The 23,037-nt window shown below is 43.4% G+C and overlaps 1 protein-coding gene and 1 long non-coding RNA gene across 2 annotated transcripts; both read right to left on the bottom strand.

Annotated features, from left to right (window-relative positions):
- Positions 1-6,574: 6,574 nt before the first annotated feature.
- On the bottom strand, positions 6,575-10,448 carry HSL2 (HAESA-like 2). Its single transcript, XM_008787470.6, has 2 exons — positions 7,552-10,448; positions 6,575-7,229 (listed from the first exon to the last, which is right to left on the bottom strand). The coding sequence occupies exons 1-2, from the start codon at positions 10,127-10,129 to the stop codon at positions 6,865-6,867; spliced, it is 2,943 nt and encodes a 980-aa protein (XP_008785692.5). The 5' UTR covers positions 10,130-10,448; the 3' UTR covers positions 6,575-6,864.
- A 2,169-nt stretch (positions 10,449-12,617) lies between these two features.
- LOC103704255 (uncharacterized) lies at positions 12,618-18,342 on the bottom strand. Its single transcript, XR_016398537.1, has 3 exons — positions 17,985-18,342; positions 17,105-17,361; positions 12,618-13,532 (listed from the first exon to the last, which is right to left on the bottom strand). It is a non-coding gene; the product is annotated as an uncharacterized LOC103704255 (long non-coding RNA).
- Positions 18,343-23,037: the final 4,695 nt, after the last annotated feature.

Below are 23,037 nucleotides of genomic sequence, written 5' to 3'. Positions count from 1 at the left end.
CCTGCTGCAAGTAATATAAATACATAGGTTATTGCTCGGTAATTAAGTTGTTGGGCTTGTATTGATATATTAATATAGTATTATTCTTGATGCTTTCATGGTTGCAGAGAAGATTTAACCTAGTGGGCACATTCCTAAGTACAGTTGCTAGTAACAAAATATGTTGTTACAAAGAGTTTTTATTTTCCCTTCTTTAGTAGTTGTCAAAAAATTTTAATCTCAAGCCTGAAAACTTTAAGGAACCAAATAGACCTCTATTATGTTTACCTGCTTAACCAAATAGCAATTAAAAGAAATAGCAAAAAAAAAAAAAAGCCGAATATGTTGCGCGATGAAAGGACTCACCCTCGATCGTACTGTTCCCTTTCCTGCGTCCAAACTGCGGAAAGACGAATCGAGAAGAAGAAGTAGTAGAGAATAAAATCAAATCTTTTGCAAAGACAATAATTTTACGTGGTTCACCCAATACGGGTTACGTCCACAGAGGCCACACACACAGATTTCAATATATTCAGCAAGGGTTACAATGATCTCTCTTCCTGTTGGAGATTGCACATCTAGGGCTTACAAGAGAGATAGAACTCCAAAAGAAAACTCACTACAGCCGCTCTCATCCTCCCTAGGGTTCACAAAAAAACCTATTTATAGGTTTTCAACACATAAGGAAACTTCCCTACAAAACCCTAAGTCAAAAAAAACTGATCTTGCCACCGTTTCAATCAACCCCGTGATCAGGAGTCGACTCCTCACTTTCAGGGGTCGACTCCTGATAAGTTCGAGTCGACTCGGACATCCTCGGGTCGACTCCAAGTATCAGCACCGAAACTGGCACGTTCTGTCTTTCTGAGAGAGTCGACTCCTGCAGAGCTGGAGTCGACTCCTGCAGGACTGGAGTCGACTCCTGCAGAGCTGGAGTCGACTCCTGCAGAGCTGGAGTCGACTCCTGCATGACTGGAGTCGACTCCTGCAAAGCTGGAGTCGACTCCTGCAGGACTGGAGTCGACTCCTGCAAGCAACCCAGAAAACTGCTCTCTGTTTCTTCACTGTGGCAGATGCGAGTCGACCCTCTCATCCCTGGGGTCGACTCAAGCTTCATAGGAGTCGACTCCAGCTCTGCAGGAGTCGACTCCATTCAGTTGGCACAGACTTTTTCAAGCAAACTTGAGCCAAATTCAATTTGCAGTCGTTTCGAGTTTCGAGGCACATTTTTCTCAACAATCTCCCACTTGCCGAGAAACAAGCCTGAAGCAACCGTAACCCCATCAGCAACATGATCTCCAATCATCCTCCATGTGTGTGAATCTCTGTCTTCACTTCTAGCTGTGAAGACCAACAGAAGATGCACATATGTGCAACTTCTCAAGAGTAACTACCTTTGTCAACATATCTGCTGGGTTGTCCATTGTATGTATCTTCTCTAGCCGGAAAAAATCTTCTTCGAGGAGTGACCGAATAAAGTGATATCTGATATCAATGTGTTTGGTCCTTGAGTGAAAAGCAGCATTCTTTGCCAAATGTATAGCACTCTGGCTGTCGCTATACAACTTCGCATCGCCTTGCTCCATGCCAAGCTCTTTCATCAAACCTTGTAACCAAACCATCTCCTTGCTCGCTTCAGTAAGAGCAACGTATTCGGCCTCGGTCGTAGACAATGCTACAATCTTCTGTAGTTTCGAAACCCATGAAACTGCAGCACTTCCCAGTGTGAACACATACCCGGTAGTACTCTTTCTGCCATCAATGTCTCCAGCCATGTCAGAATCCACGAAACCATATAGGCAAACATCAGGACCACCATAGCATAGTCCTAAGTCTCTGGTTTCTTTCAGATACCGCAATATCCACTTCACAGCTCTCCAATGCTCCTGGCCTGGATCGCTCATGTATCTGCTCACCACTCCCACTGCATGGGCAATATCCGGTCTCGTGCAAACCATGGCATACATAAGGCTTCCGACCGCTGATGAGTAGGGTACATACTTCATCTCATCTCGATCATTCTGCGTAGTCGGACACTCCTGCTTTGATAACTTGAAGTGTGCGCCCAGCGGAGTACTCACAGCTTTAGCCCCGTCCATATTGAACCGCTTCAGCACCTTATCAATGTACTCTGCTTGAGACAACTTCAACGTTTTAAGCTTCCTGTCCCTGCTGATACGCATCCCAAGGACTTTCTTGGCTTCACCCAAGTCCTTCATTGAAAACTCCTGGGATAATTGTTTCTTCAGTTTCACAATCTCTCCCATGTTGGCACTTGTCACCAACATATCATCTACATACAGAAGTAGAATGATATATGAGCTTTTCAATCCCTTAAAGTAGCAGCAATGATCACCATTACACCTCTGAAACTCATTCTTCAGCATAAACTGATCAAACTTTAAGTACCACTGACGAGGCGCTTGTTTCAACCCGTACAAACTTTTCTGAAGTCGGCACACCCAATCTTTCTTCCCCTTCACTACATATCCTTCTGGCTGCTTCATGTAGATTTCCTCTTCAAGGTCGCCATGTAAAAATGCAGTCTTGATGTCAAGCTGCTCAAGATGTAAGTCTTTGGCTGCCACTATGCTCAACACCATCCGGATAGTAGACATCTTCACAACTGGAGAAAAGATCTCGTCAAAATCAATGCCCTCCTTCTGCTGAAAACCCTTGACAACAAGTCTCGCTTTGAACCTCTCAGAACCATCTGGTTCAAGCTTTAGTCTGTATACCCACTTGTTGTGCAAAGCTCTCTTCCCCTTCGGAAGTGGAACCAAGTCCCACGTCCTGTTGGATGATAGGGAATCCATTTCATCATCCATGGCAAGCTTCCACTTGTCACTGGCTTCGACCTGTAAAGCCTCCTTATAGCTTTCTGGCTCACCACCATCCGTAAGCAACAAGTATTGTAGGGAGTCAGCATACCTAGACGGAGTTTTTCTGTTTCTTTTACCCTTGCGCAAAGCAATCGGGATATCAGCTGGCAGTTCTTCTTCTTGCTGTGCTTCTCCCACTGGCTCAGCAACTTCTTCATCGTCTCGAGACATTGTTTCATCATCCAGCTCTGCATATTCCGATTTTACAGCTTTGTCGCCTTGGCCCGTCTGTTGCTGCAGGTCCTTGTACAGAACCTCTTCATTGAATACAACATTTCTGCTCCTGATGACTTTCCGATCTGTCGCATCCCAGAGTCGGTATCCAAAATCATCACCACCGTACCAATGAATGTGCACTTCTTTGACTTTGCATCCAGCTTGGTTCGATTGTCTGCAGTATCGAGCACGTAAGAGATGCAACCAAAGGTACGCAAGTGAGATAGTTTCACCTCTTTCCCAGTCCATGCTTCCTCCGGCAGTCCAAGCTCCAATGCAACTGAAGGCCCTCTGTTGATCAGATACACTGCTGTACTGACCGCTTCCGCCCAAAAAATCTTCGGCAACCCCGCATGAAGCCTCATGCATCGTGTCCGCTCGTTGATGGTGCGGTTCATGCGTTCTGCAACGCCATTTTGCTGTGGCGTTCCTGGAACCGTCTTCAGTCTTCGAATTCCAGCTGAGGCACAAAAAACCTCAAACTCATCACTGCAGTATTCGCCCCCATTGTCAGACTTGAGATACTTCAATCTCTGACCTGTCTCATTCTCCACTAGAGCCTTCCACCTCTTGAACTTCTCAAATACATCGGATTTGTGCTTCAAGAAGTAGACCCATAGCTTTCGGGTAGCATCATCGATGAACGTGACATAGTACCTTGCTCCTGCATGAGAAGCCACTTGAGTTGGTCCCCACACGTCAGTATGTACGAGTTCCAACTTAGAATTTTTCTTGGTACTACCTCCTTTTGAAAAACTGACCTTCTTCTGCTTTGATAGTACACAATCTTCACAGAATTTCAAATCCACAGATTTCAGATCTCCCAGTTTTCCTTTAGTCATCATCACCTTCATCCCTTTCTGACTCATGTGGCCAAGTCTCATGTGCCATGTCCTTGCATCAACAGTCGGATTTGCAGTACTGATGGTGGAATCAGTATCAGCTGTCATGTATAGTGTTCCTGACCTTGCACCTCGAGCAATCACCAAGGCTCCCTTAGTGATCTTCCAAGCATCATCATTGAAGGTGGTCACAAACCCCAAATCCGACAACTGACTTACCGAAATCAGATTTCGAGCCAGTTTGGGTACATGTCGCACATCTTTCAGAGTTAAAGTCATCCCACTTGATGTCTTTATCTGAGCATCTCCCTTCCCTACGATGTTGCAACTGTTTCCATCACCAAGATACACCTTGCCGTGATCACCTGCAACATAGTTTGAGATGATTGCCTTGTTTCCAGTAGCATGGAACGAGGCACCTGAGTCGACTATCCACGACTCCGGATGAATATCACAGGAAAGTATCAGGGCATCATCTTCACTTGCAGTTTCGGCTAAATTAGCACTTGCTTTAGTGTCAGAACCACCATTGTTCTTCGACACTTTGCAGTCTTTTCTCAAGTGACCCTTCTGCCCACAATTCCAGCACTTTCCAAGAGGTCTAGACTTGTTTCTAGACTTGGATCGTCCACCCCTATTTCTGTCTCCCTTCTTTGAAGTCCTTCCACGTTCTTCAAAAGCCAGCGCGTTCCCAGATGAACTTGCTGATGGATCCAGGGTTTTCCTTCGAGCCTCTTCACTCAGAATAAGAGCTACCACTTCATCAAACCTCGCTGTAGTCTTTTCCGAAGAATTACTAACAGCCGTGATAAAGCCTTCCCAACTTTCAGGCATCTGACCTAGAAGAGCCCACGCCTTCACCTCATCAGTGAACGTGATCTTCACAGATTTCAATTGGGCACATAGGGTATTGAATTCACTCAGATGTGAATGAACACTTCCACTGTCTCTCATCTTCAAAGTGAATAATCGTCGAATCAGGAATACCTTGTTCGCTCCTGTTGGCTCATCATACATGGAAGCCAGTGTGTCCATCAAATCTTTTGCAGTCTTTACTTTGGATATATTGGCGAGGATCTCCGATGCCAAGGACAAACGGATAGCGGCGAGCGCCTTCTTATCAAGACGCTCCCACTTCTCCGACGGCATGTCTGTCGGCTTCGCTTCTTCTCCGCCCAGTGGTAGATCCAGATCCTTTGAGAGCAAGTAATCTTCCATCTGCATCTTCCACATACCAAAGTTCTGTCCGTTGAATTTCTCTATCCTCAATCTTCCTTCGTCAGCCATTGGGACACAGGGAACGTAGCTCTGATACCAGTTGTTGCGCGATGAAAGGACTCACCCTCAATCGTACTGTTCCCTTTCCTGCGTCCAAACTGCGGAAAGACGAATCGAGAAGAAGAAGTAGTAGAGAATAAAATCAAATCTTTTGCAAAGACAATAATTTTACGTGGTTCACCCAATACGGGTTACGTCCACGGAGGCCACACACACAGATTTCAATATATTTAGCAAGAGTTACAATGATCTCTCTTCCTGTTGGAGATTGCACACCTAGGGCTTACAAGAGAGATAGAACTCCAAAAGAAAACTCACTACAGCCGCTCTCATCCTCCCTAGGGTTCACAAAAAAACCTATTTATAGATTTTCAACACATAAGGAAACTTCCCTACAAAACCCTAAGTCAAAAAAAACTGATCTTGCCACCGTTTCAATCAACCCCGTGATCAGGAGTCGACTCCTCACTTTCAGGGGTCGACTCCTGATAAGTTCGAGTCGACTCGGACATCCTCGGGTCGACTCCAAGTATCAGCACCGAAACTGGCACGTTCTGTCTTTCTGAGAGAGTCGACTCCTGCAGGGCTGGAGTCGACTCCTGCAGGGCTGGAGTCGACTCCTGCAGGGCTGGAGTCGACTCCTGCAGGGCTGGAGTCGACTCCTGCAAGCAACCCAGAAAACTGCTCTCTGTTTCTTCACTGTGGCAGATGCGAGTCGACCCTCTCATCCCTGGGGTCGACTCAAGCTTCATAGGAGTCGACTCCAGCTCTGCAGGAGTCAACTCCATTCAGTTGGCACAGACTTTTTCAAGCAAACTTGAGCCGAATTCAATTTGCAGTCGTTTCGAGTTTCGAGGCACATTTTTCTCAACAGAATAATCAGAAACTTCAGAGTTGTTCTCCTTCCCTCTCTGTCGCTCCCCACTCCCCATGCATTACGACTTGATTTCTCTCGTTGAGAGAGGGGGAAAGTTAAGGGATGGAGGAAGCCTGGGAGTGAGAAGAGGAGGGAGGTGGAGAGAATGTTGTGGAGAAAGGAAGTTTGAGATTGAGGGGGAGAGAGAGCAAGGGAGAGATCAGCGGCAGGAAAAAGAGAAGGAAGAGCAGGTTTTTTTTTATTCCCATCTCATGGTTATATTGTACCAATAGGCATAATTTTTGTCTTTGATTGAAAATTAGAGCACCTAGTCGAGCTCTCCATTGTTTTTATTCTAGTTAATTAGAAGCTTGAATAATCCTGATTCTTTAATTTTTCCCTTCTTTGTTTCATAAAGAATGCAATTAACAATTTTTCGAAACAGAAAGAATTCAAGTAACAATGATAAATAACTATGCCCATTTCATATCTAATAAAAAGAGTGTTGGCTTCTCCAAACATCATGCTTCAAATCCTGCACTTTTTCAAGAAATTATATTATCCTGCAACATGACCAACGAAGTCTTTTCATGGTTCTTCATTATGCTCAACTGGAACCACATCTGATGAGCAACAATTTTCACTCTGGTACATCAAAAAGAGAACTGTTTTCGTGCATGCGGATAAGAACTTGAAGCAGGAAAGAACAAAGCGTGATGAAAACTAAAGGAAAAGCCAAAGAACTGAAAGCAGGAAGAGCTACTGAAAGAAGTAGAAGACGGTAAGATCCGTACTCATATGCCTATTGTTATTAAACTTGCACCACCGAATTCATATCCCTGCGATCACCGAGCAATTCCACAACCCTTCTCATGGAGGGACGGTTCATGGGAAAGGCTGAAGTGCACGAAAGTGCCACGTTCAAGACCCGAACCATTTCTTTGTAATCAGAGGAAGTGAATGGCCGTAATCTAGGGTCTATCAGAAACTCATAGTCCATATCACTGACTTCAATAGCTCGTTTTGGAGACATGGCATCAATCACCCACTGGACGATGTCTTTTTGCTCTTCAAAGGAGGGATCGAGCGCTCTTTTTCCAGTAACCAGCTCGAGCAAAACTACCCCAAAGCTATATACATCGCTTTTCTCATTTATCTTTAAAGTGTATGCATATTCTGCAAAAATCAAAACAAGTCAAATTAGAATGATGTTTTATTAAAATAAACTGCAGTGCTATTGATATCTTCTGCTAAAATTAACATAAGTTGGCTTTAACACTGCATGTTTGGAAGTGCAGGAATTAAGGTGCAATTTAAGGTATGTAGTTATTCTTGTATTCTATGGTAAGTTTTTGTGTCGGACTGCCGATAAAATGACCATATCTATGTCCAGCTGGCAGCACAGCAGCCAGTGATTCTCATGGGCCCCACACAGAATCCCACGAGGTACAACCATCAAAGCCACGCGTCAAGCAGAGAAGAGATATATTTTCCTGACCTGGAGCAATGTAGCCGCATGATCCGGCCACGTTGGACATCACGCAGTGGCCCTCCGTCTCCCGCCCCAGCGCACGTGCTAGCCCGAAATCACCCACGTGCGCCTCGAACTCCGCGTCCAACAGTATATTACTCGGCTTCACGTCCCGGTGTATGACCGCCGGCACGCAGTCGTGGTGCAAGTACGCCAACCCCCTCGCCGCTCCCAGCGCGATCTTCGCCCTCCGTTCCCAATCCAACGGTTGATCTCTCTTGTTCCCGTGAAGCGTCTCCGCGAGGTTCCCGTTCTCCATGTACTCGAACACCAACACCCTGCACTCCTCCGCGGAGCAGCAGAACAAGAGCTTCACGATGTTCGCGTGCCGCACCCTCCCCAGCGTCTCCACCTCGGCCCGGAACTCCTGGTCCGAATTCGGCCCATCCGGTCCGGTCCAGAGCCTTTTGACCGCCACGGTCTGGCCGGATTTCAGGCTCACCTTGTAGACCCGTCCCGACCCACCGCTCCCGATCAAGTTCTCCTCCGTCAGGCACTCGAAGATCTCCGACTCGTCGAACCCGACCCGGGCGAAAGACGTCAGCTTCCACAGCCGACCGGGATTCTTCTTCCCGGTTCTAATGAACCGGTAGCAGACCGTAGCGAGGAGTACCGCGGTCGCGGGGAAGACAACGGCGGCAGTTAGGAGGACGGCGACGGCAGCTCGCCTTAGGGCCTTCTGTTTTGACGGCGGGCACTTACGAAAGGGTTTAAGGCCGGACGAGCTGCAGAGGTTGGGGTTTCCGGCGAGGCTCGGAGGGAAGAAGGAGGTGTCGAATCCGTCGGGGATTTTTCCGGAGAGGTCGTTGCCGGAGAGATTGAGGTGGTTGAGCTTGAGGTTGGTCAGCTCCGGCGGTATCTCGCCTGAGAGTTGGTTGCCGGAGAGATCGAGGTAGGTGAGGACGGGGAGATCCCCCAGAGATCTTGGGATCTCGCCGGAGAATCGGTTCATGGATAGATTGATATCCGCCAGCTCCGTCCACCCGCCGGCCGGGATCTCTCCGGAGAGATTGTTTTGCTGCAGATCGAGCACCTCGAGCTTGGTGAGATCGGCAATGCAGAGAGGGAGATCGCCGGAGAATTGATTATTGCCCGCGTTGATGGTCCGGAGCTCCATGAGGGCGCAAATCTCCTGCGGAATCTGGCCGGAGAATTTGTTGCCGGAGATTATAATCTGCGTCAGATTCTTGGCGCAGGAAATGTTTCGAGGCAGAGATCCTTCGAGCTTGTTCCCGCGAAGCTCGAGGTGATATATTTTAGGGAGGCTCCAAAAGAGATCCGGAACCTTGCCAGAGAGCTCGTTGTTTTGGATCCGAACGTAGTCGAGGGTCCGGCAATCGCCATAGCTCTCCGGCAGCTCGCCGGAAAGCCGATTACCGAAGGCCACGAGAGTTTCCAGCATTCCCCTACTGCACAAATCTGGCGGCAGCTTTCCGGCTAATTGGTTCCCGGACACATCAAAGTGCTGCAGATTGGAATACCGGCCTAGTTCGGGCGGGAGCTCACCGGAGTATCTGTTGTTGAAGAGCTTCAGCTCGACGAGACTGGGGTTCTGTGCAAGAACCGCCGGAATCTCGCCCTCCATCCGGTTATCGTTGAGCGCCAGCGACGTCAGATGGAGACCGGCGAGACCCTCCGGCAATTTACCGGTGAGATTGTTCTGCGAGGCATCGAACTCGAGCAGAGAGGTCAGGTTACCCAAACTCTCCGGCAGCTCGCCGGACAGCTGGTTCCGCCACAGTTCGATCTTCTCGACGCTCCTCAACCGTCCGATGCTCACTGGTATCCGTCCGGCGAGCCCATTGTTTGAGACGTCAAGAGTCCTGAGATTGGCGAGGTTGCCGATCGAGTCGGGGATCTCTCCGGCGAGGTTCGCTAACGAGAGCCAGAGAACCTCGAGCTTCGTTAGGTTTCCGATATCCGGCGGCAGTGCTCCGGGGCGGAAGGGATTGTAGCCCAACTTGAACTCGGTTAGCTCGGTGAGATTGGCCAAGAAGGTGGGGATCCGGCCGGAGATCAGGTTGCCGTAAAGGCTCAGCAACCGGAGCGCCGGAAACCGCCCGAAGCTGGGCGGGATACTGCCGGAGAAGTTATTGCCGGAGAGGTCGAGGAGACGGAGGCGGGGGAACTCGCCGGAGAACTCGGGGAGGCCGCCGACGAAGAAATTGTATGTTAGATTAAGAACTTCGAGGCCCGAGCAGAGGGCGAATTCTGCCGCGGGGAGGCCGCCGCCGAGATCGTTCCAGGAGAGGGAGAGGTGCCGGAGAGTGGGGATCCGGCAAAACCCGGAAGGGAACCCGCCGGCGAGGTCGAAGAAGGAGAGGTCGACGGAAGCGACCGCCCCGGAGCGTGGGTCGCATGCGACGCCGGTCCAGTTGCAGGGCGAGGTGGAGGCGGTCCAGTCGCGGAGCCGGCCGGCTGGGTCGGATAGGCGAGTCCTGGTTTGGAGTAAGATTTTCGCGTCGCTCCGTTTCCCAACGGTAGCAGGGATAGCGAGGAATAGCAGGAATAAGAGCATTACGTATCGGTAGCGGTAGCTGGCCATTTCTTGGGGTGCAGGGGGGAAGATGAAGGGATAGAAGGAAGGAAGATCGGGTGAGAGGCCCTCCAGGGACTGAGGATAAAAGATATCTCGTGGGATAAAAAGACGGTGGAAGGGGGAATAGAGGGATTATCAGGGAATTTGCACCCCAACTGTTCATTGGGAAATGCTTTTCTCTCTCTCGTGAGTTCCGTGGTTTTATGCCGTTCTGCAAGGGGAGCTCGATGACTGGCGTGGCAGGCCGGTACGTTGTCCACGTGAGCTTGAGCTCTTCGGGGAAAAGGAACTGCCTTTGTGCGGCTCGTTTTCCGCAGGCGCGTTTCCGTTTGTTGGAAAGGTTGAAGCATAAAGGTTTAGTTGAGGAGGTGGGTCGGGACTCGTGAGAGAGAAAGAGAGAGACAGAAGAAACGAGTCGTATTAGCTGTGCGAGTATCGGGCCAAAAAAAAAAAAAACAGTGGAAGTCGAATTGACTCTTTATGCTCTTGTGCCATTCGGCCCCATGGGTAATGAAGGTGGTTTGGATAATTGGGCGCGACTCAAGATTCGAGAAGACAAGAGTCGTGAGAGTAGCGCTCCAACTACGTTGCCGTGACGAAGTTGGGTTGAGCTCCTTTTCGAGGGGCAAGCGTTAATGAGGCCCAAACGGGGGTGAGAACATCGAAGTCTGGGATGGCTTTTGAAAGCGATCGTGCTGTGATAGAGAAACTACAGGGGGGAAGCGTGATATGAAACACGGGATGCATAGTTCATTCATTAGAGATAAGGATTTAAGTCAAAGGAGAGCCTATTTGAATGCTTGCACTGAAGGACCACTATAATCAGTAGTAAAGTCACGGGGTTACAGACTAAACTAGACCAGGCCAATATTTTTATAAAATTCGAACTTGTTCACTCCAAAACTATTTATCTCTATGGGTTGCTGGTCATACTAGCTCAACGCATATATTTTATAGGATTTTCAACCTAATCATCTAAATAGTTCTTGAGGGCTCGTTTGGTTCGCAGGAAAAGGAGGGGGGAAAGTATGGTCAACGGGAAAGTAATGAAATGCCTCTTGTTTGGTTGGAGTTTTCAAAGGAGAGAGATGGGAAAGTTGTATTCCCATGGGAATATAATTCTTATATTTCATGGGAAAGTCTTTCCCATGAGAAACATGGAAAAGTTACTTTCGCATGAGGTGGAAATCACTCCTTTTTTATTTTTTTGCAAAAAGACCCTTCAACATTAAAGAAGCATTAAAGAGGCATTAAAGAACTAATTTTTATTAAGGGCATAATAGGAATTATACATAACTTTCCTAGGAAAGTGGATGGTCAACCAAACATGAGCACTTTGGAAATTTATCACTTTCCCATGGTTAACCAAACATGCCAAAAATACTTTTCTAGGTATCCTCTTCCTAAGAATATGATTCCCAGGAATCATATTCCTAGGAGGGAAAATACTTCCCGCGAACCAAACGAGCCCTAAGAGTTGGCGTGGTAAGCCTCACCCATTAGAAATACTTCTTGGCAAGTAGTGGGTTGGGCTTACATAGCAGTATCCAGGCATATAGGATTGTAGGGCTTGGGCAACTTATGGAACTCATATTGTTTTTTTTGGAAATGTTTCAGCTTTGATTTGGAATCAAGTGGGTTATTTCCTGGTTTCGGCATGAAAACATGTTAAGAGGCCCAACTTTATTATAAAAATAATAAAAATTTCCCACACAACTAGAGTACTATGGGGCATTTTTTAAATTAGGAGAGCAAGGCTTCTTGTGGGTTTTTGTTTCCGTGAAAATGATGTAAATAGACACCAAGGCTGACTAAGATACAAAGTGATAATAAAACAAAGTGAAACAAATCTAAGCCAAAAGATGATCAACTGGATTCCAATTTAATGTCTACCATTTTGGACTTCACTTAGATCTATCGCCTTTATTAGGACAAGCATCTCATGCATGCCACCACCCCACATCCAACTATACAAGTTGATGACCAATCAGTCTCATAGTCTTTCTTTCTTTTTTTTTCCTAAAATAGATGTATTATACATAGCAAGTATGAATACACCCAAAGAAATCAAAAATAACAAGTTCCAGAAGCCACTGGATAGTTTCCCCTCCTCCAGCCACAAGGTCTCTCCAGAGTGGTTAGCCATATTTCGCTATCCAATCTACTGCCCTGTTGGTTTCTCGATACACATATTTGGCTTGGAAGAAAGCAGCTATTCAGTCCCACCACAAGCACCACCGTCTCGTAATGCACCATGTGAATGAATGGTAGTCAATGAGTGCAACTATATGTTTTATAATATTCATGACAACTTTGTCACGTATATAACCAAGACAAGCAAGATTCCAAATTTAGGAATTGATAATGCTGTATTCAAACCCATCTCAAGGACTGATCGCCGTAATCAGCGTCAATTAGTATTACTTGTCGGGTTTTATTTTCAATGCATGAAGAAAATATTCAACAACGTAGCATCAGAGGTTCATCAGACATCACTGCAACAATTGCAATCATTATGATTTATGAGTGACAGCGCTTCCACATGTATAGCACAATTACATCAACATCAGATCATCACATCCTGAAACCACCAGGATATCACAGCTAGGCCAGAAGAGACCTCACATTCAACACCGCATACATAGTTCCCAGGATTTTGAACCCAATCACATGACAATACTTTTGCTGTATTAATGGTGCAAATTTTCCTGCTATACTAGTCTGGCAGCTGGATTGGCCTGTTCACTTGATTGAGGTCATGCCTGATGATAGAATAGGAAACCGAATATCTTCAGATAACTGGACAAGTTATCTTCAGTACTCTTGTTAGGAGAAACTCAAACCTCATTGCAGTCAGTAGATGCTAGAAGAACACTATTCTAATTCTCAAAATGGTAGAACAAGCTGGAAATCACTCTCCGGAAAACATGCTGATAATTTGATATCTAAAAGAACTCATGATGCTGGAGATGTTCCTTCAAGAATATCACTAGCTCTCGGCATATTAAACAATGATTGCCTGAACTTTACGACTGGAATCCACTTTGACAACTAGATAAAATTCCAGTGCTCCATGCGGTGTACGTCACGTCAAGATGGAATAAGCATCTTTGAACCTTTAGCAATCCAACAAACAGAGAAGGGAATAGCCCATGACCAATGATTTGGAATGGTATGGAACCTAATTTAGGCAGCAATTTAGTGTAACAGTTCGAATTTTCAAGTGTTGGCAATTGCAGAGTCGTAAGATTCTGTAGATAAGATACAAACTAATCTTTTCACATTGGAGAGAGAGCGTTAGGCAAACAAAAAGGAAAAGAAAAGGAGAAAATTTCTAGATGCGCAGAACTAGCCAAGATGGGAAAGAAACATTATATGGCTAACAGATTGCCTCAGCACGAAGGTTTCCCTGAAAGGGTAAGGAGACTGTGTTAGCACGGTTCGAGCAAATTATGGGTTCTGCGTCTATTTTGAATTGCACAAAACAGCGTGAATCGATAATATGCTCAACAGATATTTAGCTGAAAAAGTAGTTTGACAATGACCATGTTGCAGCTTAGAAATGCGAGTGAGTGTAATGGAATAAGATATTCAAAAAAGGAATCATCATATCAATCTCAAGGCTAGAATCAAAGTGTGTTAGTCATGAGCATTTACTCGAGGAATATCAAATCATCAAATTATGCAGTAAAGTAACAGAAAAGAAAACAATAGGACATGTGTTGACCATTAAGCTCGTTCTCTCTCTCTCTCTCTCTGTGGGTGTGTGTGTGTCTCTATCTATATGGGGGAGGTGGGGGGGACACAAGGACCCCAATTAATGTAATAAATAATCTGAAGCTGTAAGGAACTAAAAATGAGATACTGGATAGAATTGAAAGACAGAAAAACAACTATCAAAAAGATGATTGTGTTTGAGAAATATTCATACCATGCGAAATAAAACAATCAAAATCATATCCTTTTATGCTTCCTCATGATGCTTGACTCCATAACCAACAATTTCTGCCATAAGCCAGGAATGTTGAAGAACATTCTATGACCCAAGGTGCAGAACAAAACAGTAGGTTGAGCTAAACAAATATATATTCAGAAAGAATGAACCCTATTGCTGAAAGTAATGTCATAAAAAGGACCCCTGTATTACGGAAAAGACTTATTGGTATCATTAGAGAGAATGTACCCTATGATGGCTCACCTTTGCTAGCTTGGTTTTATTATGAAGGTGATGAAGAGTTACAGAGATGATGTAGTTGATTATACTGGTTTTGCTATTTAGATGATGAAATAATTTACAGAATGCCTCAAAGAGGATTGTAGCAAAGATTAATGTAGTTGGCCAGTCTCTAAAATGTCAACTGAGACTTGATAAGGGGAATTTCTATCAGCTTTGCCATATAAACATATTTGCTGGGCAGAGAATAGAGGTCCAAGTCAGAAGCACAAGATGTACACTTAAAGACTAAGTACTCTCCAAGGTAGCTGTGGTAAATTTTCAAAGGATAAAGTTAAAAAATAAAGAGCATTTGGCAAAAGCTCAAGTGTTTTAATATAGAAATAAATTAGGATATAGTGATGGAGACTTACTTGAGTTGCTTTATGTGTCATGGCATTAACTTCTTAAGTTGATTAAAGGAAAGGAAAATGAGATTTGCTCAACATAAAAGGGAGCAAACACATTTAAGTGAGCCATGAAACATGGAAAGCCAACATGCAATCCAACCAGAGAAAAATCATCTATGATTTCCATGGACTTGGAAAGACTGTAGAAACAAAAAGAAACATTTGATGCACAAAACTTAAGCCTTTTCTGAGGCATAAGCTCTAAGCTGAAGAGCCAACTTCAAACATCCCAGTGTTAATAAAATTATCTGATAGCTGCAAAAATTTGAGCATATTATCTAGCACTAATGTCAGATGAAGTACAACTTTTTTTCTTTGTTGAGATCACAGCGGTTATTCAACACTTTTGGGGTCTGAACCTGGGACCTCTTACTTGGAGAGGAGATGAAGAATGATGTACCAATGAAGTAAAACTTTTTCCTAATGTCCTCAAAAGGTTCATACGCAACATCTGAGTTAGGCATCATAAAGAAGAAGATAGTTTTTCTAAATCCAATCTCCTTTATTCTTTTGATTTTCTCTATTTTAGATTTCTCATTAATGGGAAAAAGAAACTACAAATTAGTCTGCTGAAACCAGAAAGTATGACCAGCTCTATGTTTCGAAAAAGCTAATCAAAGAATTGTCAACTAGAAATGCCACATAAAAAGTCGTACTCTTATCTTTATTTGCAAACATATGCAGGTATCTTCCTATCACAGATTACCAACCCACCAAAAAAAAAATCTTATACAGGTAATTCATATCCACACTTGTATGAAAGTAGCATCAAGAAGAAACTGGAAAAACATAACTTGAAAAAGGAATTTCATGCTGAGAGAAACTATAGTACCAATTATTCCCCTGACAATGAACATGAGCACTGTCCTATGAGGCTAATTCTTTACCAAGCACTAGATCCACGAAAGATGCACCCCCTTCAAACCCCAGGCACACACTAGAGACCTTCCATAACATTTTCCTCTGAAGATCGATACTTGTAAACAAACAAGAGATCCAAACAAAGCCTCTAATTTTAGCAACATCACTAATGCAAAAGAACCATATGTGGCTGATTGAGTTTTGAAACTAGAAACAACAAGACCTCAAGTACGCAAAATTCCTCTCAAGTTTCCAATTTATCATAGGTCCAGAATCGGGATAGAACTCATCTGATCCACCACACTCTCCCCAAAAAATTCATGTATAAGATCACCAAGTGATTCATTAGCAAAACTAAAATCTTAAAAGAAGATACAAGAACAACAACAAAGGTAGTTGAACCAAAACAAGGATACTCACCATCAAATGCGAGTTTCCATGGTCTGCCTCTTGCCTCATACCGCCCGGTATGGGGCATACTGTACCATACCAAGAGAAAACTAATACGAAACTCAATTTCGAGTCGGTACAAATCCTTTACCACTCCATACAAAACTGTACCACCCTGTACCGCGGCACACCGATCTTTATTGAGGTGTATCGAGGTGCATACTGACCCGTACCAAAGTGTATCAATCTATATTGAGGCGTATCGATATAAAAATTGAGAAAAATAGTTAGAAAGCCATTTGGGTACATAATACATATCATACAATATTGACCGTACCATACCGAACCAGTAAGGTACCGATACGGTACCTGGTACTGAGATTGTGGGCCTTGCTAGTTCCTTTGTTAAGAGGCTAAGTCCTTCTCCATCTAGTTCTCCGTCAAACTTCTTAGGCTTTTGCTAATACAATGTGGCATCTCCATGAACATTTATCTTGCTCTTTTCTAAAGTCACAAGGCAACTGAGGAATAGTTTTATATAGGTTAAGGTTAAAAACAAACCTTGCTCCAGCACCCTATTGAACATCTGCTCCAAGATTGGAAAGAAGATAAAAATAAGGAAAAGGGGATTATCATGCCAAGTCTTTAAAAGCCAATAGAAAAGCCAGAAGAAGTCTAGTACTCAAGATAGCAAACAAAGAGGAACAAACAAAACCATTCATTGAGCCTCTACACTTAAAATCTGGATGCTATTCTAGCCATAAAATGATCATAAAGCTATCGATCAAGTTCAATATATGTCATTACCAAGTTAATTTTAATGAAGATCACAAATTTCCCTTGCTAATGCATGTGCCATAGACACACAAAAAATGAATGTGGAAGTAAGAGAGCCAAATGAATCCACATTCTTGCCATATGATAATCATAGCAAAATTATCATCCAAGATGCTGAACCTCACATTTATTAGTTTAGGCAACATATCATTATGCATATTGGGGATGCATAGAAAAGAAAGAGTGACTAGGTTTGATGATAGCAGTAAGGAGATAACGCTGCAATATGGATCAGTTTGCAATCTCACAAGAGGCGATCAACTAGTTTACCGATGCCTGAGTATTCAGTTATGCTGCCAGAGACATTTGTCAATGAGAATGTTCATGCGGACAACAAATATCAGTAGTAGGAGAATGCGACCGATCTGGACAAAAGGTACAGAAGGAATTTTTGCTGAAAAAAAGGAGAGAAGGGAATCTTTTCTTGAGTAACACAACAAACAAGGAATTGATGCTACAACAACGCTAATCTTTTCTTGAGTAACCATTCATTTTCTTGGACAATGCTGCCATAAACATTTGTCAACCTGATCGACAAAGACATGGAAAACGAACGTCAATATGAAGAGAATATATACCATTTTGAACAAAATTACTAAAGAATTTTTTTTTAATCAAAAGAAGAGAATATTTTATCGAATAAAACAAGAAAAAAGGAATCGATGCTACAGTGCTTCTAAAGATTAAAAATCACTCTAAACAATCAACAATAATTCTCCGCATGAAAAAGAGAAGAATAATTAAATAACGTACACATACAACAATTTCAAAAGGAGAAGGGGAAACTAAAAAATAAAAGAAAGGCAGATCAGAATTCAAAGAAACAACATCCAATCCAATCAAATCTAGGAAAATATCAGAAGCCCAAGCCAGCATTTACTAAACAAGCAGCAAACCAAACCCTTCCCTATCATAATTAGCAAACAAACAAGCATAACAGACAAGAACATTAATTAAACAACACCAATCAAATATCACTCCTATAAATCCACCAAAAATAGAAGAGCAAAATGGAATCCAAATTTCCAATTCCCATAAAAAAAGTAAAACACACAAAAAAAAATAATAATGTATATTCGACGACTACATACCCGAAAGAAGAGTAATCAGACTAAAAGAAAAAGAAAAAGAAAGGGGGAGGAGGTGATACATCATCATGGACCGTTAGATCCCGTGTGTGCATAGATACATAAACACCATGCGAGGGACACCGAGCTTCGGCGTACGGCGAGTGGTTTGGGTCGTTCTCGCTGCGTCTCTCCCCCCGTAGAAGCCGCCGTGGTTCCTCTCTCGAATGCCTGGCTCCATCCTGTCTGCCTTCTATCGCTCCACCACGTCCAGCGCCCCTACATTGACCCAAATGCCCTCCGAGCTAGCGCGCGACGGGCCGGCGGGCCGGGGGCAGTTTGGTCATTCGGGGGAACAGACGCGGGGCCATCGGAGAAGAGGAGAAAAGATCTCTCTCTACAGAAGAGGGGTGGGGTTTTATAGCATGGTCAATGGTGAGAGAGATATTTTTTTCTTTTTTTTTGCCCTTTTGAAATGGATATAGATATATTTTAGACTTCGTTTGCGTTGTGGGGTTGTTTGGGCCCTTTCAAACTCTCGTATGGGTTTGGCCCGTTGGGCCCGGAGCCTCCTTGATGGTGATAGGTATCTTTGGCTGAATGAATATATATTTTTTTTCTGTAAAATAATGTGAACCGTTGGATCGTGCAATGTCTTCTTCTATTTGTGCTGGAAGATAGAAATTAGAGTGCTTTGAAAGCTGCATAAAGTGCGATCCAATAGTTGACGTCATGAAAAAAAGGATCAATTATTCTTTTATGCAAATGATACAATCCAAACCCGATTCAATGCCCGACCAAGATTGGCTGCACACATACTCTTGGCATTGCATAGAACATGTTAAATGAATGGGGCTAAATGGACTCTAGAATCACATGGGCTTTAAAATGTGGTGCTCTTTAATTGATCAAGGCATGCAGATGCTACAAATTTTGAATCGTACGGCAACTGGTCATCAAAAAAGTGCTGCACCCTAAAGTCCATGTGAGTATGGATTGCAAAACGCATTCTCCTTCATTACTTCTTTTTTTTTCCAAAAATCCGCTTGTTTTTATTGGTCCAACAGTTTTTAATTGATTACAAGATATTTGTAATATCAATTTACTTTGATGGATGAGTTGATGAAAATGCTGCAGGAACTTGGCATTCTCCTTCTTAATTATATTATAGCATTGCTCCATAAAATATTCCTATGCTAATAGAGCCAGATAGTCTTCTAAATTCATCAAAAATTTGCAAGTTGCGGGATTAATGACCCAGGCACCATAAATTGTAATGATCTACGTGGACGTATGTTTAGTTCCATATCGGTTATTCATTGGGTAGATTTTGGATGCTTGTATAGAATTCAGAAATCTAAATAATATCTTATGTCTAGTCTTTTTAGATAAAATCATAGGTTGTTGCAAATAATGTTATAGCGGATTCTATTTATAACTTATGTGAACTAAGAAATATTGCAGCGCGGAGCTGATCGTGAAGTTTGTGATTGGATTTGAATTTTTTTGTTAAATAAATATGTAAAAGCATGGCTAATTGAATGATGATATGGTGTCCATTTATATAAGGTACAGAGAAAATTAATTTCTTTCTTTAAATGATACAACTCCTTGCTCGTAGCTGGAGTTAATAGAGACATACATGTGAGCGCTAGTGCTACACTTTTAGTTTTAGGTCCACATTGGGTGTCGTTATACGTTTTAGGTCCACATTGGGTGTCGTTATACGCGGAGCAGTCACTATTCCACAGACGGACGACTGGAGAACGAGAGGAAGGAGTCGGGGTGTCTTAAAACTCCACTAATTCCCGGTGGGCCCAATGGTACAAATTAGGTCCACCGAGCGGATTGATGGAAGAAGGCATTCGGTTTGGTACGGGAGCATTCAATTTAACGCGCTTATTAAAGCATGCCGTGTGTCACATCGGGTCAAGTGGAATTACTACAGTGTCAGTTGGGAGTACAAATGGGAGCTGGTCCCAGGAGAGAGGTTTGCGCCCAAGCCTGAGACTGTGGTCAGCCGAGGGGGTTATCCATTGCGATTTCTTTTCACAACAGCTCTTGCATGAAAGCCTGAAGGTCTTCCTACGGCCAGGGGCGACGCACCTGGAGACTTGATAGCATGTAGATATGGAAACTCGGAGTTCACCCTAGGATTAGCTTTTTCATTTAGAAAATAGCTTGAGGTCAGCTCCCCATCTGGGGGGTGTTGAGAGACCGGGTGATGAATATTCACCTGCTCTTTCTATAGTGTGGAGATAGTCTTTTTTTTTATTATTATTTATGCCGGAGGGCTCTTTAGGTGTGAAGACTTACGAGCTAACCCATGGATTTTCTCCGGTCAGCAACACCAATTCTAACTTTTCTTGAGACTCTGCAGGGCAGCATTAGCGATGAGCGGTTTGGACACTAGGGCATCAGGGCTGCTTATTCTGCCTATTGTATCTTGGTAGCCAAAAATACCTACATCTTTGAGAGCGGTAAACTATTGATGAGATTTGTGTTGAAGAGAGCTATGACTTAAGCGGTCATTCATCATGTCTCTATTGGGGTAACTGTGACGGGTCGAGATATTTGGGACTCCTACTCTGATTTGCATCCTGTTTAGCTACATTTATCTCGAAGCCCCCCACCTTTAAATTTCTTCAAGATCAACTTTAATGGTAGAATGTCCGAAGGTGGAGGAGAAGCTGGCTTTGTAATCTGAGGCTCGGATTCAAGGTTGCTAGTAGTTGGTGGTTCTGCTATTTTTGATATCTCGATTTTCGGGACAGAACTCGGAGCGGTTTGGATAAGTATCACCAATGCCAGACAGGTTCTGAGGGCAGACTGTATTGCAATTGAGGGTGATTCAGCCACGACGGTTTGTTAGATGTAAGGCCAGGTTGGGGTGATGATCTTTTACCCCCTCTTACATGACATCCGAAGAAGTTCGAGGGAGTATACATCCCTTGTATCCGGCACACTAGTGTGAGGCGAAAGTAGCGGCGAATTGGGTACCTTTTTTACAATGGAGCACTCTAAAGAGTTTTTGTAGGCTACTAGGTCAACTATTTCGGTGGGGCTTTGTGACATTTTATTTTCTGATATTTTTGAATGTATTTATATTAGAATTGATTCAGCCATCCGCCCTATAAAAATAAAGAAATAAGAAATTGACAAGCTCCGGAAAATCTTGCAGCGCCCGGCGACGACCGGTCCAAGAAATGAAAACTCTTTATGCACGGCTGCATCTCCGCCGGTCATCCTCGTCTCTTCTCCAACGCACCTGAAAACAATCAACGGCTTTTGACTCGTGGATGGAAAACTGGACATGCATGCGTTGGTAAAGTTTTTTATTACCTACCACCCAGATTTTCTCCTCTAAACCGCTCCTCCTTCAAACTTGTGAGTTTTGGAATTTGACTCTAGCTAGAGCTAGGTTTGATTCAGAATTGCCTTTGGATTTAAAATTTAGAATTGACTGACCTATTTGGGTTTTGGGCTAAGTTAGATTTGGTTTTAAATCGGCCTAATGTAGGCCTAGATCTAAGGGGTCTAAGGGTTCAAACGGGCTAAACTCGAGACTTCAAGATTATTGTCGTCAGGTTGATTTAGGTATTTTCAAATATGATCTAATTCCATGTGAGTCGGGTATGATCCGGACCGAGATTTCTTCAAGCACATACTAGTTGCACTATGTCATTTGGTGCGCTTAACACTAAAGCTAGTGGACCTTAAATTAAGTTACGCCTCAAGTAGAGATCAGGTCAGTCAAGTTTGAGTCGGGTTGAAGTAGGTTTGGATCAAAAAAAACTTTCAATCAATGCCGACCTATTTATAATCAAGTAGGACAAGACAAACCTACGCCCAAGCCGTTCATTCTATATAAACTCATATCTGCCCGTCAACCCATACATATACCTAAGAGTAGAGCACAACACAGTATTCAAAAATCAAAAATAATTCAATTTATTTTCAAATATATCATTATAATCACAATAAATTTAAAAATTTAGTATATGTGATAATCATAAACTAATTAGGGATAAGACTAGTTTAAATGAAATCTCATATTTCGAAATCCAGCGACCCATCCATCACTCTCCATATCATTTTTCTATAAAAAAATTAAAGCATGTGAACAGAATTACGAAACTTTTTATTATGTTAGATTTGGAAGCTAGTTCGTTCTCAATCCTAAGAAATTTTCTTGACGGGGAGTATCTAGTAAAGAACTTTTTGATGCCTAAGTTAGAAAGACTCTTAGAGAACAACAAAAATTGACAGTGGCAGAGCAACAACATGGTAGCGTATGAAAGCTCGAAAGCACTTACCTAGAAGGTCCTTTTAATTTGGAATTGGATTGTATAGGCGAAGGCCAACGTTTGTCGTCGACGGATTCAAGCACGTTGGTTGGCTGTCTTTGGTGAGCCAATGCGTATTCCGAGGATTACATGCGGTCGTTTCGCTCGTTCATCATGCTAGCACGATTTGGAAGACTGCCTATGATCGTGGCCGAGGTGTTGACAACTAGAGAGAGAATTTTAAATTCAAAGAAATCTTTGTGCGCTTCTAAGCTGGCCATGTGGCGAGCTCAAGTTGATTAGATAAAAACTTCGTGGAAGGGTCTGATCGGCTGGTCCTCCCCATCGTTGTGGTTGGTTCCAAGGCATATCAAGTCCCAGTAAAAAGAAAATTGCATAAATATATTTATTTCTGGCAGTTTCGTGCCGGATGGCTATTCTAGATTAGATTTTTTCACCCTCGGCAATCCCCGTAACCATATTTAGATTGAAAGGCTTGAGCAAAAGAGAAGAGACAAGAAAATACAAATCTCTCGTTCAATTATGAGAGAAGAGAAGGAAACCCATGTTTTCTTGTTTAATTAATAGTTTTTGGGGGGAAAAAATAGAAATTTAAAATCGCTTATTTGAATTAAAAATCAAAAGAGAGGAGAAAAGTAATGTGGAGAAATGACTTCTCTGCAGGCCTTCTTTTTCTAATCTCTCCAAAACTGGAGAGGTTTGGTCTCCTCTCTTCTCTTCTTTTCCTCTGTGCTCCAAGTTCTTTTCTTTAGACTTCCCTTGAGTTCAAGATCCTCTTCTTTCCCTTTTCCTTTGTTTTCTTTCTTCTGCACCACTGCGTATCAACAAA

The sequence above is a fragment of the Phoenix dactylifera genome, chromosome 15 (genome assembly GCF_051530095.1).
Source record: "Phoenix dactylifera cultivar Ajwa chromosome 15, Ajwa_hap1_PhDact_Kaust_v1.1, whole genome shotgun sequence".
NCBI lineage: Eukaryota > Viridiplantae > Streptophyta > Magnoliopsida > Arecales > Arecaceae > Phoenix > Phoenix dactylifera.
This window is presented reverse-complemented; position numbering and strand designations above follow the sequence as displayed.

Excerpts from the sequence above, each read along its gene's own strand:
- HSL2 (XM_008787470.6), bottom strand. The coding sequence starts at position 10,129 with ATGGCCAGCTACCGCTACCGATACGTAATGCTCTTATTCCTGCTATTC. Across the intron at positions 7,230-7,551 it reads ATGCGGCTACATTGCTCCAG|AATATGCATACACTTTAAAG; the intron begins GTCAGGAAAATA and ends TGATTTTTGCAG.